At 46.3% G+C, this 15,239-nt stretch overlaps 2 protein-coding genes across 3 annotated transcripts in view; one reads left to right on the forward strand and one right to left on the reverse strand.

Annotated features, from left to right (window-relative positions):
• Positions 1–9,236, reverse strand: part of KIAA0556 (KIAA0556 ortholog) — a 230,123-nt gene extending 220,887 nt beyond the window's left edge. The window contains exon 1 of one of the 2 annotated variants that reach the window (XM_027526515.1): positions 9,139–9,236. In XM_027526515.1, the coding sequence (XP_027382316.1) occupies positions 9,139–9,145 (7 nt within the window). In that variant the 5' untranslated portion in view covers positions 9,146–9,236. The remainder of the gene's footprint in view (positions 1–9,138) is intronic. The other variant, XM_027526514.1, reaches the window with a different exon arrangement.
• A 106-nt stretch (positions 9,237–9,342) lies between these two features.
• The window catches only part of GTF3C1 (general transcription factor IIIC subunit 1), an 80,241-nt gene continuing 74,344 nt past the window's right edge, over positions 9,343–15,239 (forward strand). The window contains exons 1-2 of the mRNA XM_027528207.1: positions 9,343–9,647; positions 13,688–13,897. Coding sequence (XP_027384008.1) covers positions 9,427–9,647; positions 13,688–13,897 — 431 coding nt within the window. The 5' untranslated portion in view covers positions 9,343–9,426. The remainder of the gene's footprint in view (positions 9,648–13,687; positions 13,898–15,239) is intronic.

Here is a 15,239-nt window from a genome sequence, read left to right on the forward strand (position 1 = left end):
AGTAGACGGCAGATTTCTTTAGGAAATTCCCAGATATGCAAAATATATTCAGGTGTTGAAAGAACCTGACGCAAAGCAGCATAATGAAACAAACCCTGGCTGCCGCTGTGTTATATTACCTGCCCGGTCCCTGCAGGCTTCTACATCTATGACATCTCTACAGGATCTTCAGGGTTCTGAGATATATCAGCATCCCCAGATGGGATCCTAGACTAGATCTGTCAGGTCCCTTCCAGCTTTAACCTTCTGTGATTTTATGTGGGTTTATACAATGTATCTAATTATTTTGGGCCTCTTTGGAGAGGACCCACACACACACATACACACATCATGAAGTTCAAGTTCACTAGAGTTTAGAAAAGTGTCATGGTCCCTGCAGGGGTCCAGTGGTTGGTGACTAGACATATGTGATGCTGCATTCACCTGTAGCTTTACTATCCCCGAGGGACGTAAGTCAGGGGCCGTGTCTGAAGAATCCATCAGCCCAGGGTGGTCAAGGTAGCATCAGGCTCCAAGATGAGATGGGAGATAGCAGTGACCGGGACTTCACTGGGATAGAGAAGGGGGGAGCATAGGAACACTAAATGAAAAGTAGAGGAAGAACAAAATACAACTAGAGGCTCTGGGGTGTAGTAAAGGTAGCTAGGCTAGAATATAGTTAAGACGGGTTGAATGATTGCAAAGTACAAAGTCTGGATGAACCATCCTTGTCCACCAGAAAAACAGAAACCAGCCGAGGTCTCTGGAACTTGGCCTGGAGGCTTGGCTACAAGGGCTTTTTCTCTGCTTTATGGAGACCAGCCAGAAATTCACTAAGGATCAAGTAAATGGGCTCATCTCTTTCCTGGTTACAATGTCAACCCAGCAAACACTCATGGGCATCTCCCTGTGCCAGTCCTTGGGCCAAGTGTTGGGCATGCAAAGAAACAAGAGTGGGTCTCTCTCCCTTGCACAGAGAGGGAGAAAGGTGCAGAGCCCAGTAACCGTGATCTAGCACCACTCCTGAGAGGTCATGGGATCCAGAACCACGTGAGAGGAGCTAATTCCACACGTGACACCAGTCACTGTTAATCTATGGCATGAAGTGACTTGAGAGAAGGGCACGGCTGGCAGGGAGCAGAGAAAAGGCAAGGCAGGGAGGTGGGAAAGGATACTGGAATGATTGAGGCCAGCTTCCCCAGGTGGCTTGGCTAGGGGTTGAAATCACAGATGCCTGAAGGCCAGCCCAGTGTACTCAATGTAAGAAGTAAACACTTGATGACTGGCACCACCAGCCAGAAGACTGAGTCAAACTGTCATCGCAAGTCCAAGGTCAAGAGGGTGGCCACTGTTTAGTGCTGGAGGACTGGGGCTGTGTAGGAAGGCAGGCCCTGTGGGGCTAAAGCTCCACTTTACTGGGAGACATTAAAAGTCCAGGTTTTATGGGAAACTAACCCTGACTATACATTGGAAGGACTGATGCTGAAGCTGAAGCTCCATCTGATGGAAAGAACTGATTCATTGGAAAAGCCCCTGATGCTGGGAAAGATTTAAGGCAGGAGGAGAAGGGAGCGACAGAGGATGAGATGGTTGGATGGCATCACTGACTCAATGGACATGAATTTGAGCAAACTCCAGGAGATAGTGATGGACAAGGAGGCCTGCTGGGCTGCAGTCCATGGGGTTGCAAAGAGTCGGACACAGCTTAGCAGCAGAACATTATTTTTAAATGTAGGAAAACACATCTATAGCCCCAGTATAAAGCCTCTGAGCATGGGAATGGGTGGGTGAGTATCTGAAAATGACAGGGATGGGGGCAGGGGGTGGAGGGGGACACCAGCAGGCCAACTGAGGGATAGGGGAAGGGAGGGGACAGCTTCCCCAGGGAAATTCTCTGGTTAAAGGTTCTATGTCCACAGGGCAACTGTTCTAGGTCTACAAGGCTCAGGCTATTCAAAACCCCATGGGGCATCAATAGTCAGCCCAGGGGTATTGGACAAGGTATGTGGAGGACAAGGATGCTTTCTTATTCCTACACAAAGTACTCTATAAACAGCTCCAAGCTCCTCCTTCTAACCACCCATGTTGCTTCTTGTAAGCCCCCTCCTACGTGGGAATAGAGGAGCAGCCTCAGAGTCCAGGGAGAGCTGGGAAAGTAGTTCGGGATGGTGTCTTTTAAACTGTGTTTTTTCTTTCACCAGCCTAAAGGGCAAGCCTCGCTTGCAGACTCGCTCCCCAGGCTCGCAGACTCGCTCCCCAGGTGTGAGAACCGGGTCAGCACTGGCAGGGACAGGTCTTTGATGACACACTAGAATGTAGACTTTACTCAAACGAGTCCTGGTTCTGCCACTGACTAGCTCGTAGTACAAAATGAGCATAATTACAGCAGCATATTGAGCCATCAAAAGGACCAAACTGAGTCCTCTGCAGCTGATGTTGGCAAACTCCTCCTGTGAAGGGCCAGACAGCAAATATTTTTGGCTTTGTGGGCCATATGGTCCCTGTCTCAATGAGTCAACTCTGCCACTGAAGCATGAAAACAGCCATGGACTGTGGGTGTACATTTGTACATAAATAGGTGTGGCTCTGTTCCAATAAAACTTTATTTACAAAAGCCAGCAGTGGACCAGAGTGCTTTGGGCGTGGGGAACACCTTTACAAATGTTATCTTCTGGGGACCACCAAGTTGGACTAAAGTTATGTTTATGTATGGCTTTCTCACCCAACTCTGAAGTTCTTAAGGGAAGAGAATATAAGGCCTCCCCTTTCTTTTCTCCCAGATTAAAGCTAAAAGAAGAAGCAAAGCACAGTGTGGTACACGCTAAAGTGTACAGGGATTTTCAAAATGGTCCCAGTTAATACTAGGGCAGGACTGTAACTTCAAATACCTACAGGGGCCCACGTAGCTATCAGAGGCAACGAGGGAAGCCAGCCAGGTCGGGGCTGTGATGGACTGGAAAGAGATCTTCTCTTCTTAGGGGGTGGTCTCCACATAGCTCCCGCAGAGGGAACTCCTGCCATGCTGAATTTCAATTTGATATTAACTTTATTGATATACATTGGGATTCATAAATTGACTTTTCCAGTATTTTAAAAAAAAACACAACTGGAGATTTATGAGAAATCTTCCAGTTTTTCAGTGGTGACAACATATTCAAAAAAATTGAAAGAAAAAAATTATGGGCCAAATAAATATGCTCGTGGGCTGACTCAGCCAGAGGCTCTCAGTTTGCAACCTCTGATATAAAGATTTCATTTTCAAATTTTCTCCATCTCTGTTTTTTAAGGATAAAAAAAATTGTAACTTATGTCTTTAAAAATCAACTTTACAGAGAACGCGGAGAAGAGTACACTGAGCTCCCAGCCCCTCTTCACCTGGATTCAGTCTAATTCATCTTGATGTCTCTGGATCCCAGTGCACAGGAGGCGCTGAAATGTGGAGTCACTGAAAGAATGCCCCAAAGAAAAATAAACAAAACAGAGTGTGCCAAGTTCCTGTGAGCTAAAACTCCAGGATGGAATGAATGCTGAGGAACGGCAAGGGAAAAGAAATCAATCAGATAGAAGGACTGAAGCCAAGGAGGAAGGGGAACAGAACCAACACACAGACGACATGGACCACACATTTATTTTGCCTGCTGAATGCTTTCTTTGTTTTATTTTATTGTTATTATTATTATTTTGGCTTGATTTATTTTCAGTAGGAAGAGAAACAGACAAATCACCAGGACCCCAGGTAAACACCGCCCAAGGACAGAAAAGATGAGACACGGTGACAGTGTACTTTCTGCAAAACCATACTAATTCAACTATCACCCGTTTTGCAGTTTGGGGTTATTTAGACAAGCGAGGCTAAATTTCATGTTGGCATTATTAATTCTTAGAGAAAGTTTGCTAAGCAAATGAACAGTATAAATAGGGGAGACGTCGAATATTTGCTCTGGGGGGAACTAAAGCAAACGCGTAGCTTTAAAATCCTATCTAATTATCTTGATGCGCTGAACTTTTGTCTAATTATCATGTTCCTGCAAAACTGAGGAGAATTTTTTTTTTCTCTCAGCTATCTCGTATTTTAAAAGAACGCGGGGGGGAGTTCTGCTTTGACATAAAGGTGAACATTTTCAGAGGCAGAAGACTCCTACACTGCCAATTTACTTTTGTGTAAATAAACCATGTCAAACATTGGGATTTCTTTTAAACAAAGAGTGAGCTAAGTGCCAAGATTATTATTTGTTAGCGAGCTTCGCCAGGTTCCCTTCTCCCTCTTTTGTCAGCAGTACAGAAGAAATCTGCACAATGGCAGGTAATAACAGCATAACCTCCATGTAGGAGTGCTTTTCACACGCCAGATTTGGAGTAAAGTGTGTTTGCACATAAGTCTCCTTGAATCCACAATTATAGATTCACCAACGAATTGGCATACAAAACAAGGCAAGCTTCAGTATCATCTCCACTTTATTGACAGGAAAACTGAGGCTCAGAGAAACTGAGACTCAGAAAACTGAGGTCAGAGTATACCACTGAGATCCAAGTCCAGAGTTATTTGGCCCAGAAAACCTACGAGCATTACAATACCTTCATCTCAGAGCCAGACAGAATCTGCCGTAAGCCAAACCCAATGAGCTAGGGGAAAATGTTGTGAAAAGCTATGGTGATTAGCACAGGTGGAATACACCAAACTACAATCCAGTCTGGGGATACTTCGCAGATATTTAAACTTCTGTGAGATTAGGAAGTAAACATCTTTCTAACAAGGCTGGGCTTGGCTTATCTATCTAGTTGGCTAGAATCATAATTCATCAAGGTATGCTTCACTTTACCCAATAGATATGTGCCTGCAAAACTGTGTAGAGATCAAAGTTTATAAAATTGCAAAGGAAAAAGGGATCCTTTGAATGCTAAATCTAATCTTAGGGCAAATACTTTCTTAAAGAGAACAATTTTTTTCTTTTTATAACCAGTCTAAAAGGGATTCCTTGGTAGCTCAGCTGGTAAAGAATCCACCTGCAATGCAGGAGACTTCGGTTCAATTCCTGGGTGGGGAAGATCCCCTGGAGAAGAGATAGGCTACCACTTGAATATTCTTGGGCTTCCCTGGTGGCTCAGCTGGTAAAGAATCCACCTGTAATGCGGGAGATCAGGGTTTGATCCCTGGGTTGGGAAGATCCCCTGGAAAAAGGAATGGCTACTGATTCCAGTATTCTGGTGGGTCGCAGAGAGTCAGACACGACTAAGCGACTTTCACTTTCACTTTTCAACCAGTCTGAAAAATGGACAGGTTCCTCTGCCGGGTCATAATAATGCTCTAGGAGTGCTCAGAAGATAACAATTAGAAGTGACTGAACAGACCTCTTGCCAATAGTCTATAGCAATGTTTCTCAAGGTGTGCTCCACAGATCCTGGGAGGAAGAGGGGTTCCCCGAACAATTATTATCTCTATTATAAATTCTAAGACTTTTTCTACTGGGTCAGCATTTGCACTGATGATGCAAAAACAACAGTAGGTATTAATAAAACCGCTTATAGCTTGAGTGGCTACAAGGCACTGGCACCATACTGTACCAGTAGTCGTTATTTTCTTTAGTGCCATGACTGACGACAAAACAGACAACAAAACATTTCCACTTAAGAAGGTCCTGTATATGGTCACCCTACTTACTTAACTTCTATGCAGAGTACATCATGAGAAATGCTGGGCTGGAGGAAGCACAAGCTGAAATCAAGATTGCTGGGAGAAATATCAATAACCTCAGATATGCAGATGACACCACCCTTATGGCAGAAAGTGAAGAACTAAAAAGCCTCTTGATGAAAGTGAAAGAAGAGAGTGAAAAAGTAGGCTTAAAGCTCAACATTCAGAAAACTAACATCATGGCATCCGGTCGCATCACTTCATGGCAAATAGATGGGGAAACAGTGGAAATGGTGGCTGACTTTATTTTTCTGGGCTCCAAAATCACTGCAGATGGTGACTGCAGCCATGAAATTAAAAGACACTTATTCCTTGGAAGGAAAGTTATGACCAACCTAGATAGCATATTCAAAAGCAGAGACATTACTTTGCCAACAAAGATCTGTCTAGTTAAGGCTATGGTTTTTCCAGTGGTCATGTATGGATGTGAGAGTTGGACTGTGAAGAAAGCTGAGCACCAAAAAATTGATGCTTTTGAACTGTGGTGTTGGAGAAGACTCTTGAGAGTCCCTTGGACTGCAAGGAGATCTAACCAGTCCGTTCTAAAGGAGATCAGTCCTGGGTGTTCTTTGGAAGGACTGATGCTAAAGCTGAGACTCCAATACTTTGGCCACCTGATGCAAATAGCTAACTCAATGGAAAAGACCCTGATGCTGGGAAAGATTGAGGGCAGGAGGAGAAGGGGACGACACAGGATGAGATGGTTGGATGGCATCACCGACTCGATGGACATGGGTTTGGGTGGACGCCGGGACTTGGTGATGGACAGGGAGGCCTGGCGTGCTGCGGGTCGTAAGGAGTCGGACACGACTGAGCGACTGAACTGAACTGAACTGATGAAACAGGAAAAATTAATTTTATTAAACCTGAACCCATGAGAACACTTTTTTTTTAATATTTTGTGTGAAAAAATGAAAGGTACACATCAAACACTTCTGCTATAAGCCAAAGTACAACAGTTGGTCTAGAAAACACTTGTGTGGTTATTTAATTTGCCAGCTGAACTAGCCAAATATTTTATCAAATGTCATCTTTACTTGAATGAACAACGAAAAGACAAACTACAGTTATTCAGACATGAGTCTGTGGCAGACATTTTCTTAAATACAAAAAAAGTAAGCCTGTCTCTTTTTGGAAACAACTGACGATGTTTGTTGCCAATGAAAAATCTTAAGCTTTCCAGTGGAAATAAGTAGGAAACTTGTTTAGTCTACACTTTGAGTTTAATAGTTTCCCAATACTTAAACTCCTTTAAAAAAAAATGATAGGAATACTAAAGGAATGTAATTTTTTGACATTGTGTAATGACATGCCATTTAATACTACATAAATGGAATGTCATTTCCAATGTCAACATGAAGATTTGCATAAATCAGTGAAATAACATTTTCCAAATGACCAATGCTAATATTATGAAATCATACATGGGTAAAATATGCAATCAAAGGGCAAGATAGACCAATGGGTTTTAATGTAACAGAGTACAAAAGTTCACTGATATGGTTTCAGATGCCACATTGTGGCTGACCTTCGAGAAATTACCACTTGCTAAGTTTTGGAATAGAATCAAAGAAGAATGTCTATAGTTATATAAAATGGCAATTAAAATATTCCCTGCCCCAAATATATGTCTGTGTGGGGCCCCATTTTCTTCAAATACATCAGCCAAAGTAACACCACCACAGTTTGACTGATGAAGCAGAAATGAGTCTAGCTATTTCCTACTAATCCAGGTATTAAAGAGATTTAAGAAAATGTAAAACAATACCACATTTTCTACTGATCTTTTTGGTGGGGAATATAGCTTCTTTTCATTAAAAGTATTATGTTCAGAAGTAATGCACTTATTATTACTTTTAAATGAACTGATACATGATAAATTTAAGATTTTCTCAACTTTCATTTCTGATATAGTCAATATCACAGACATAATACATACAAAGCTCTTTTGAGGTAAGAGCATAAAGGCATCCTAAGTAAAAAGAAGATCTGAGTTTTGATGTTCTATAGCAACATTAACATGGACCTTTCCACTGGGCAAACTGGTGAATGACATTTTATAGTACCTCTGAAGTCCAAAGGCCAAAGATGTCTTTTAAGCGTAAAACAGATTATTCAATTAAAATTTTTTTCCATACTGTATTAGGCAGATATAACAAAGGAACAAACTTTTCAGAAGTGAGGGACAGTGGTGTAGTGGGAAAAATTATTGGTAGTAGACTCTACTGGTGTGCCAGTAGGTACTACTGCTAGTAGACTCTACCAATCTCTCTAGACTTTAGTCTTCCCATTTATAAAATGAGATATCAGGGTAGCCTATTTTTGGAATCATAGAATTCTATGATTCTTATTGAAAGTGAAAGTGTTAGTTGCTCAGTAGTGTCCTACTCTTTCTGACCCAATGGACTGCAGCTTGCCAGGCTCCTCTGTCTATGGGATTTCTCAGGCAAGAATACTGGAGTGGGTTGCCTTTTCCTACTTCAGGGGACCTTCCTGCTCAAGGGATAGAACTCAGGTCTCCTGCATTGCCGGCAGATTCTTTACCATCTGAGCCACTGAGGACGCCATGATTCTTACTGAGGATCCCCAAATGATGGCCCACAGGTTGCATCTGGCCTTCAGCATGATTAGCCATCACAGCATTTTGAGAAGCACCCCCGAGGAAAATAATTGCTTTGAGCTGAGTGAGAAGCTTCTCTTTCAGAAAAGAAATTGACTTTTAATCACAGCCCAATCCAGCCCATTAGACTTGCCCCTGCAAGTCTGTATTTGCAACTTCTGGAATGAAGGGCTTCTAAAATTCCTTCCATATCTCTAACTCCCTAATTCAGCTCCAGAGCCAGTGCCTGGGTCCCTTTCTCACTCTGCCACTTGATGACTTTGATTTGGGGTAAGATACTTCAACTTCTCTGAGCCTGTGTCCTCATTTGTAAAATGGGATAACACTCAAAAAATTTATGAAGCTTATCGAGCTGCTTGACAGCATTTACAGAGTTCTTGGCACGGAACAGTATCATTAACATCAAAGCACAGAGAGTATTCCCTAGTCTCCCCCGACTCCCATCCCCAGTAGCTGATGATTGCACTACCCTTGTAAATGCCTACCCTCATTAACTCCTATATTTCATAGTTCCACACCCATGACACACAAGACCCACCCCCTCAGACCTCTATTTGTTGTTGTTGGTTCCCCCCCACCCACCCACCCTAAACCCTTTCTCTGATGCCCCGGCCAGTACCGGGTCCCAACACAACCACAGGCAGCACAGTGACCAAATCACTGACCACTCCCCCCAGCCTCCTCTTCCCATCCCGGACCACTTAGGTTCCCTTTCCCTCCGACGACGACTCCCTTGGTCAGGCAGTGATGGTCCAGGGGTCTGTGGCCTAGGATTCTGCCCTGAGGGCCCTCAGGAGGAATGGTAGAGTAATTGCCCGACCTCCCGGAGGGGCCCACGGATACTCACCGTCCATCTCTAGAGGCGGCGGTTCCGGGAGCTCGAACCGGAAGCGGCCTCTACACTGTTTGAAGTTCCCCTGGTTACTGCGGGGTTCCGGACCAATAGCGGAGGAGCTCCACGGAATGAACCCGCCCCCAAAGGGAGTGACGTTACGATCTCGGTCTGGAACTCCTCCTCCGGTTCCCGGGTCCGCCCCGCCTCCCTGGCTGCCAGTCGTTGTGCGCAGGCGCCCTGGACCGGGGCCCTTGGCGGCGTGGTACGCAGGCGCCCCGGGTGCAGCTAACTGAAGTAGCAATGGACGCGCTGGAGTCGTTGTTGGACGAGGTGGCCCTGGAGGGGCTTGATGGCCTGTGCCTTCCCGCGCTTTGGAGCCGTCTGGAGACGCGAGTGCCGCCCTTCCCACTTCCTTTGGAGCCCTATACGCAGGAGTTTCTGTGGCGGGCCCTTGCCACGAACCCGGGCATCAGCTTCTACGAGGAGCCTCGGGAACGACCAGACCTCCAGCTCCAAGACCGGTCAGCGGCCTGGCCCTGCGGGCGGGAGAGGGCAGAGCTCGGGGTCTGATGGAGCTGGGAGGCTGCCAGGTTCTTACGAGAGGGGAGAGAAAGGAGTGGAGCGGAAGGAAGACCCGGAGCCTGCTGGGGGGTGGGGGGGGGGCCGCAGAGTAAGGCTGATTGGGGGGTCTTCGGCCTGGCAGGGCCCAGGCGTCTGATGGAGTTGGGGGATCGCCTTGTGATGTTCCATTATGTTCGCGTGTGTTTGGGGTGATGATGAGCAGAACTGGAAGGATATGCTTTGGGAGGGTATGCTTTGGGTTTTAAAGAGTATTTTCTTTGAAGTGGAGCTTAGGATTGAAGCAGTAAGGCTGTTCAGATCAAGACTAGAGACCAGTTGAAATCAACAAACCTTTATGGAACATTCATTCAGTGCTGGATTAGAGAGCAAGTTTAGCAACACCAGCAACAACAATAATGATAGCTAACATTTATTTATTGCTGCTTATGCCTTGGTGCTGTGGGCTTCCCAGGCGGTGCAGTGGTGAAGAAATCCCCCTGCCAAGCAGGCAACGCAGGTTTGATCCCTGGGTCAGGAAGATCCCCTGGAGTAGGAAATGGCAACCCGCTCCAGTCTTCTTGCCTGGAAAATTCCATGGACAGAGGAGCTTGGCGGCCTACAGTCCATGGGGTCACAAAAGAGTCAGACACGACTGAGCGACTGAGCACAAACACATAACTTGGTACTAGGCAATATCTTGTTCCTGTTGTTTCAGGAGATTGAACCCATTTTATTCTCGCATTGACCCTATGAGGAAGGTGCCCTTTTCTTCCCCATTTTTTTTTGTTTGTTTGTTTTTGTTTTTAATTTTTTTGGCTCCAGTGTGTGGCTTGCGGGATCTTAGTTCCCCATCCAGCACTGAGTCCTAACCACTGGACTGCTAGGGAATTCCCAGCTATCTTCCCCATTTTGCAGCGGAGGAAACAGTGATGGAGAGAAATTAAGTCACCCATCCAAAGTTACGGACGTTGTAGGTGACTGGGTGTTGATTCGCTTCCCAAAGCTGTGATTTTTTTTTTTTTTTTTCTTTTTGTTTTGAGGGTCAGGTTTCCAGAGGGAATACTGTGTAAAACAAGACTTAAAGGTTGGATTTAGGTAGCCAGTTGGCAGAATTTTTCTAAAGGAAGAGAAATAAGTTTGGTTGAAGTGTAGAACTGGAAGTAGTGAATGAAGAATAATAGTTGACATTTATGTATACGGTTATTGTAAGCAGGGACTGTTCTAAGATTCTTGAATATACTAAGTACTATTTATACAAAGCAGGATATTCTTATCCCTATCTCCTTCAAGAGAAAGAAAACTGAGACACAGAGAGAGTCGTCTACTAGCAGGGGCAGAACCTAGAAACTGAATCCAGGAAGTCTTGGTTCAGAATCCAGCCTGCCCTTACCAATTGGACTGCACTAATCCATTTAAAGCCTACACCACCAAAGGGAGGGTCAGACTAGAGGCAAAGAGTGAAGCTGAGAGATCTGTAGTAATCCACTCACGAACCAACAGTCAGGGTTTGGCTTTCCATGCTGGGCGTGAGAATGAAGAGAAAAAGCTGATGGAATCAGACATGAGGCAGAAGAATCTGCAGGATTTGGTGACTGGTTGGGTGTGGGGTATAAAGAAAAGTAGGTCTGAAGGATGATGCCATCCAGTTCCTGACTTTTGGGCATCTGAGTGTGTTACTTGTTGTCCAGTTGCTCAGTCATGTCTGACTCCTTGTGACCCCACAGACTGCAGTACACCAGGCTTCCCTGTTCTTCACTATCTCCCGCAGTTTGCTCTAACTCACTTCCATTGAGTCAGTGATGCCATCCAACCATCTCATCCTCTGTCATCCCCTTCTCCTTCCTTCAGTCTTTCCCAGCATCAGGGTCTTTTCCATTGAGTCAGCTCTCTGCATCACGTGGCCAAAGGATTGGAGTTTCAGCTTCAACATCAGTCCTTCCAATGAATATTCAGGACTGATTTCCTTTAGGATTGACTGGTTTGATCTCCTTCCTGTCCAAGGGTCTCTCAAGAGTCTTCTCCAGCACCACAGTGTATGACAGGCCAATAATCAGAAGACAGGATGTTGAGGCTAGAAATAGCGACTTTATTCAGAAAACTGAGCATCCATGAAGATGGCAGGCTAGCACCCTTGAGTACCAGATTCTTGAATGCCAGTTTCTGTTAAGGGTGGAAGAGGTGAGGCAAAAAGTTAAAAGGCCATTGTTGTTGTTGCTGTCCTCTAAGTTATATCCAACTCTTTTGTGATTCCATGGACTGTAGCCCGCCAGGCCCCTCAGTCCATGGGATTTCCCAGGCAAGAGTGGGTTAGGGCATCTTTCCCAGGGCATCTTTCCAACCCAGAGATTGAACCTGTGTTTCCTGCTTGGCTGTCAGATTCTTTACCTCCAGGCCACCTGGGAAGCCCCTGAAAGGCCATTAGTCTTGCAGAATATCTCTTGGTTGGGCCAGCATGAGAAGTAGTTGTTTAGTTGCTAAGTCGTGTTCGACTCTGACCCCATGGACTGTAACCTGCCAGGCCCCTCTCTCCCTGGGATTTTCCAGGCAAGAATACTGGAATCTTGCAGACTATCTCTTGGCTGGGCCAGCAGAGGAAAAAGGATGTGCTAATTTCTTATTTTCTGCAGCCATTGACAGGTGGGCAGGGTCAGAATGCATCCCTGTGAGCTGAACAAAGGCAAGTCAGTTTACCATTAGAGCAGATGGGGGAGTGGGGGGTGGGTTGGGGCAGGTTCCCCTGAGGCAAGCCATTTTGATTGCTTACAGCTATTGACAGCATCCTTTTAGTGATTATATTAACAAAAGCAACGAATGGCAAAGGTTAAATAAAAGAAACAGATCCAGGTTTTGCTCTTCCCTGTTAAAATTGATGACTGCTACCCTTTGCTGTGATGGGGACACAGAAGTGCAGCAGGGAGGCTGAACCTGGGGGAAAGTGGGGAATATGCTGAACGAATCTTGAAACACACTGGAGATTCTGGTTGGTCAACATCTAGCTTTGTGGGAGGGTCAGCAGGTCAGAGAGTGGGACTGAGCTGGGCACGTGGAGTCACCCCTGTGACTGGTAATGGAAGCTCTTGGCCAGGACCCTCCCTGGGAGAGAGTGTAGTGTGGTTGGAAGCCTTAAGACATGGCCCTGGGGTGGATGAAGGCCCAGGAGCCTTCAAAAGAAGCCTGGGATGTTATAACTGGAGAGCCAGAGGACAGCAGGCCAGAATGGCCTGAATTGACAAGGTGTGATTTGAGAATGGAGGGTTAAGTAGTGCAGAGGTTACAGACAGGGCAAGAAGGAAAGGCACTGACAAATGCAGATGGGATTTGACAGGCGCAGGATGTGAGCAGGATTCCGAAGGAACACTTGACAAACGTAGCTGACTGGATAAAAGAAGCACAACTCAGGATGTCTCCATGGTGTTGATAAGAGGCCACTGGGAGAAAAAGTGGCCGTCATAACTTTGGTTTTGATCTCATCAAACATGACAGTTGAAAACAGGATTAGTGTTTAGGGGCAAGAAACAGGGCTAAGGATTTGATGGTGAGAATTGTTAACATGCCAAGTGATAATTGAGAACCATAAAAATGGGTGAAAGTGGAAGAGGGGTAGTTAAAGAGATGGAAAGGTGACATCTCTGAGTAGGGAAGCCTTGAGACATTAAGTCCAAACTTGATGGTTTGGAAACCAGGCACAGGATTTGCAGGGAAAACGAAAAGCAAGGAAGGTGGTGGGGCCAGGAAGGTGGTTCCAATTTCACCATTCATCCTTGCGGGTGAACGTGGAGGCTCCTGGGAAGATCTGTGTTGTCTGGGATGGAGACTCAGAGACAGTGCTTGTCAAGACGTCCTGCGTTAGGAAGGCAGGGAGACCAGGGACTCGTACTCCCTCTCCCCGACCTCGGCCAGAGGTTGTCAGAAGAACACACCCAGCATGTGTTACTTCTGAGGCTGAGCTGCAGTTCGATGTTTGTGCACCCCCCCCCCCACCACCACCTCCCCGCCTTAGGTATGAAGAAATTGATTTGGAAACGGGCATCGTGGAGTCCAGGAGGGACCCGGTCCCTCTGGAGGATGTCTACCCCATTCACATGATCTTGGAGAATAAAGATGGCATCCAGGGCTCATGCCGGTACTTCAAGGAGAGGAAGAACATTACCAACGACATCAGAACCAAGATGTTACAGCCCCGCTGCACGATGGTGGAAGCCTTTGGCAGGTAACTCGTTTGCACTGTGGGAGACCGGTGGGCATCGTCCTGCTTTGAGCTGGGGTGTGTGGTCAGTGCGCCAGGACGGGGTGCAGCCCCGGTGTTCTCAGAGCGCGTCCACCCTGCCCTAACTAAGCCAGCCCTCTGCCTCATCACTCCGCTTCCTTTGGGGCTGATCTTGCTCGGGCTGGGGTGGGGGTAGGGAAGGCTGCCTTTCTTTTCCCTTTGTGTCCAGGTTCCGTCCTTTGTTGCTTAGTGAGCAGTCCTTTTGTGAGTCTTCAGTCAGGGTCCCGATTTCCCAAGCCCCTCGCCCCATCCCCACCTCCCTTCCTCCTTGACAAACAGGGAGAAGCTTCCAGCGTGAACTCACCTTGCTGCCACCTTCTTCCTCAGCTTGCAGGCTTGGCCCCCGTTTCCCTCCTCCCTCACCTCAGAGGAGACGGAAACCAGGCCCTGTCTCCGCCAGTGATTCTCTTCCTCTCTTTCTCCCCAGAACCTTGTGCTCTTTCCCGCCTCTGTTAGCTGGCTCATCTTTCTCCTTTATTTTCAGCTTTTCCCTATCCACACTGCTTTCTCCCCAGCCTGACACTGTGATTTGTTCGTCTTAAAACAAGACCCTCTCCCCACCTCAGATCCCCTGTGACTGACTGTTGCTGGAGCCAAGCTTCTAAAAAACAGCCACACTCGCTCTCTGTCCCCCTGGATCCCCCCTCCCCTCCTGGAGCTTTGCAGCGCCTGCTTCCTGCCCCTGCCCCACCGGGCTTCCTGCCTCCTCAGGAACCCCCCTCTTTGAGAGCTCTCCCTGGTGACAGCCCACAAGCTCTCTTCACACTCGTAGGCCCGAACTGGGGGCTCCTTGTACATGTCATTTCATAACCCCAGTCTCAGTTATCACATCCCCTTATAAGTGATTTCTTTTCTTGTCTTTCTCTTCATTAGACTGTGAGCTCCACAAAGGCAGATGCCATTTTTTATTTATCTTGGCATTGCTGGTTCTTTGCATGGCATTTAATCAGTGTTGGATAATTTGATGACCACAGTCAGCAAATCAGGCCTCGGGCACGAGTCCTAGAGTCAGCTACTGGGAAAGGTTGGAGTTCCCACAGGACGGGGGTAAACCACCCTGAATACATTTTTAAAGCAGCGAGTCGGTGTCCCTGTTTTCAAACTTTTCTCAGCTGAGCTCTTCCATTTTAACTTAATGAACCTGTTTCGAGGACACAGGTCATAAGTTTGTGACGTGCAGACCCAGAAAGGAGACTGTCTTGTCCATCATGCGTATTTGCTGCCTAACACTCTTTAGAGATGGACCGTAAAGAAGACTAACTGGGTCACAAGCAATGCGAAGGAA

The sequence above is a fragment of the Bos indicus x Bos taurus genome, chromosome 25 (genome assembly GCF_003369695.1).
Source record: "Bos indicus x Bos taurus breed Angus x Brahman F1 hybrid chromosome 25, Bos_hybrid_MaternalHap_v2.0, whole genome shotgun sequence".
Lineage (NCBI taxonomy): Eukaryota > Metazoa > Chordata > Mammalia > Artiodactyla > Bovidae > Bos > Bos indicus x Bos taurus.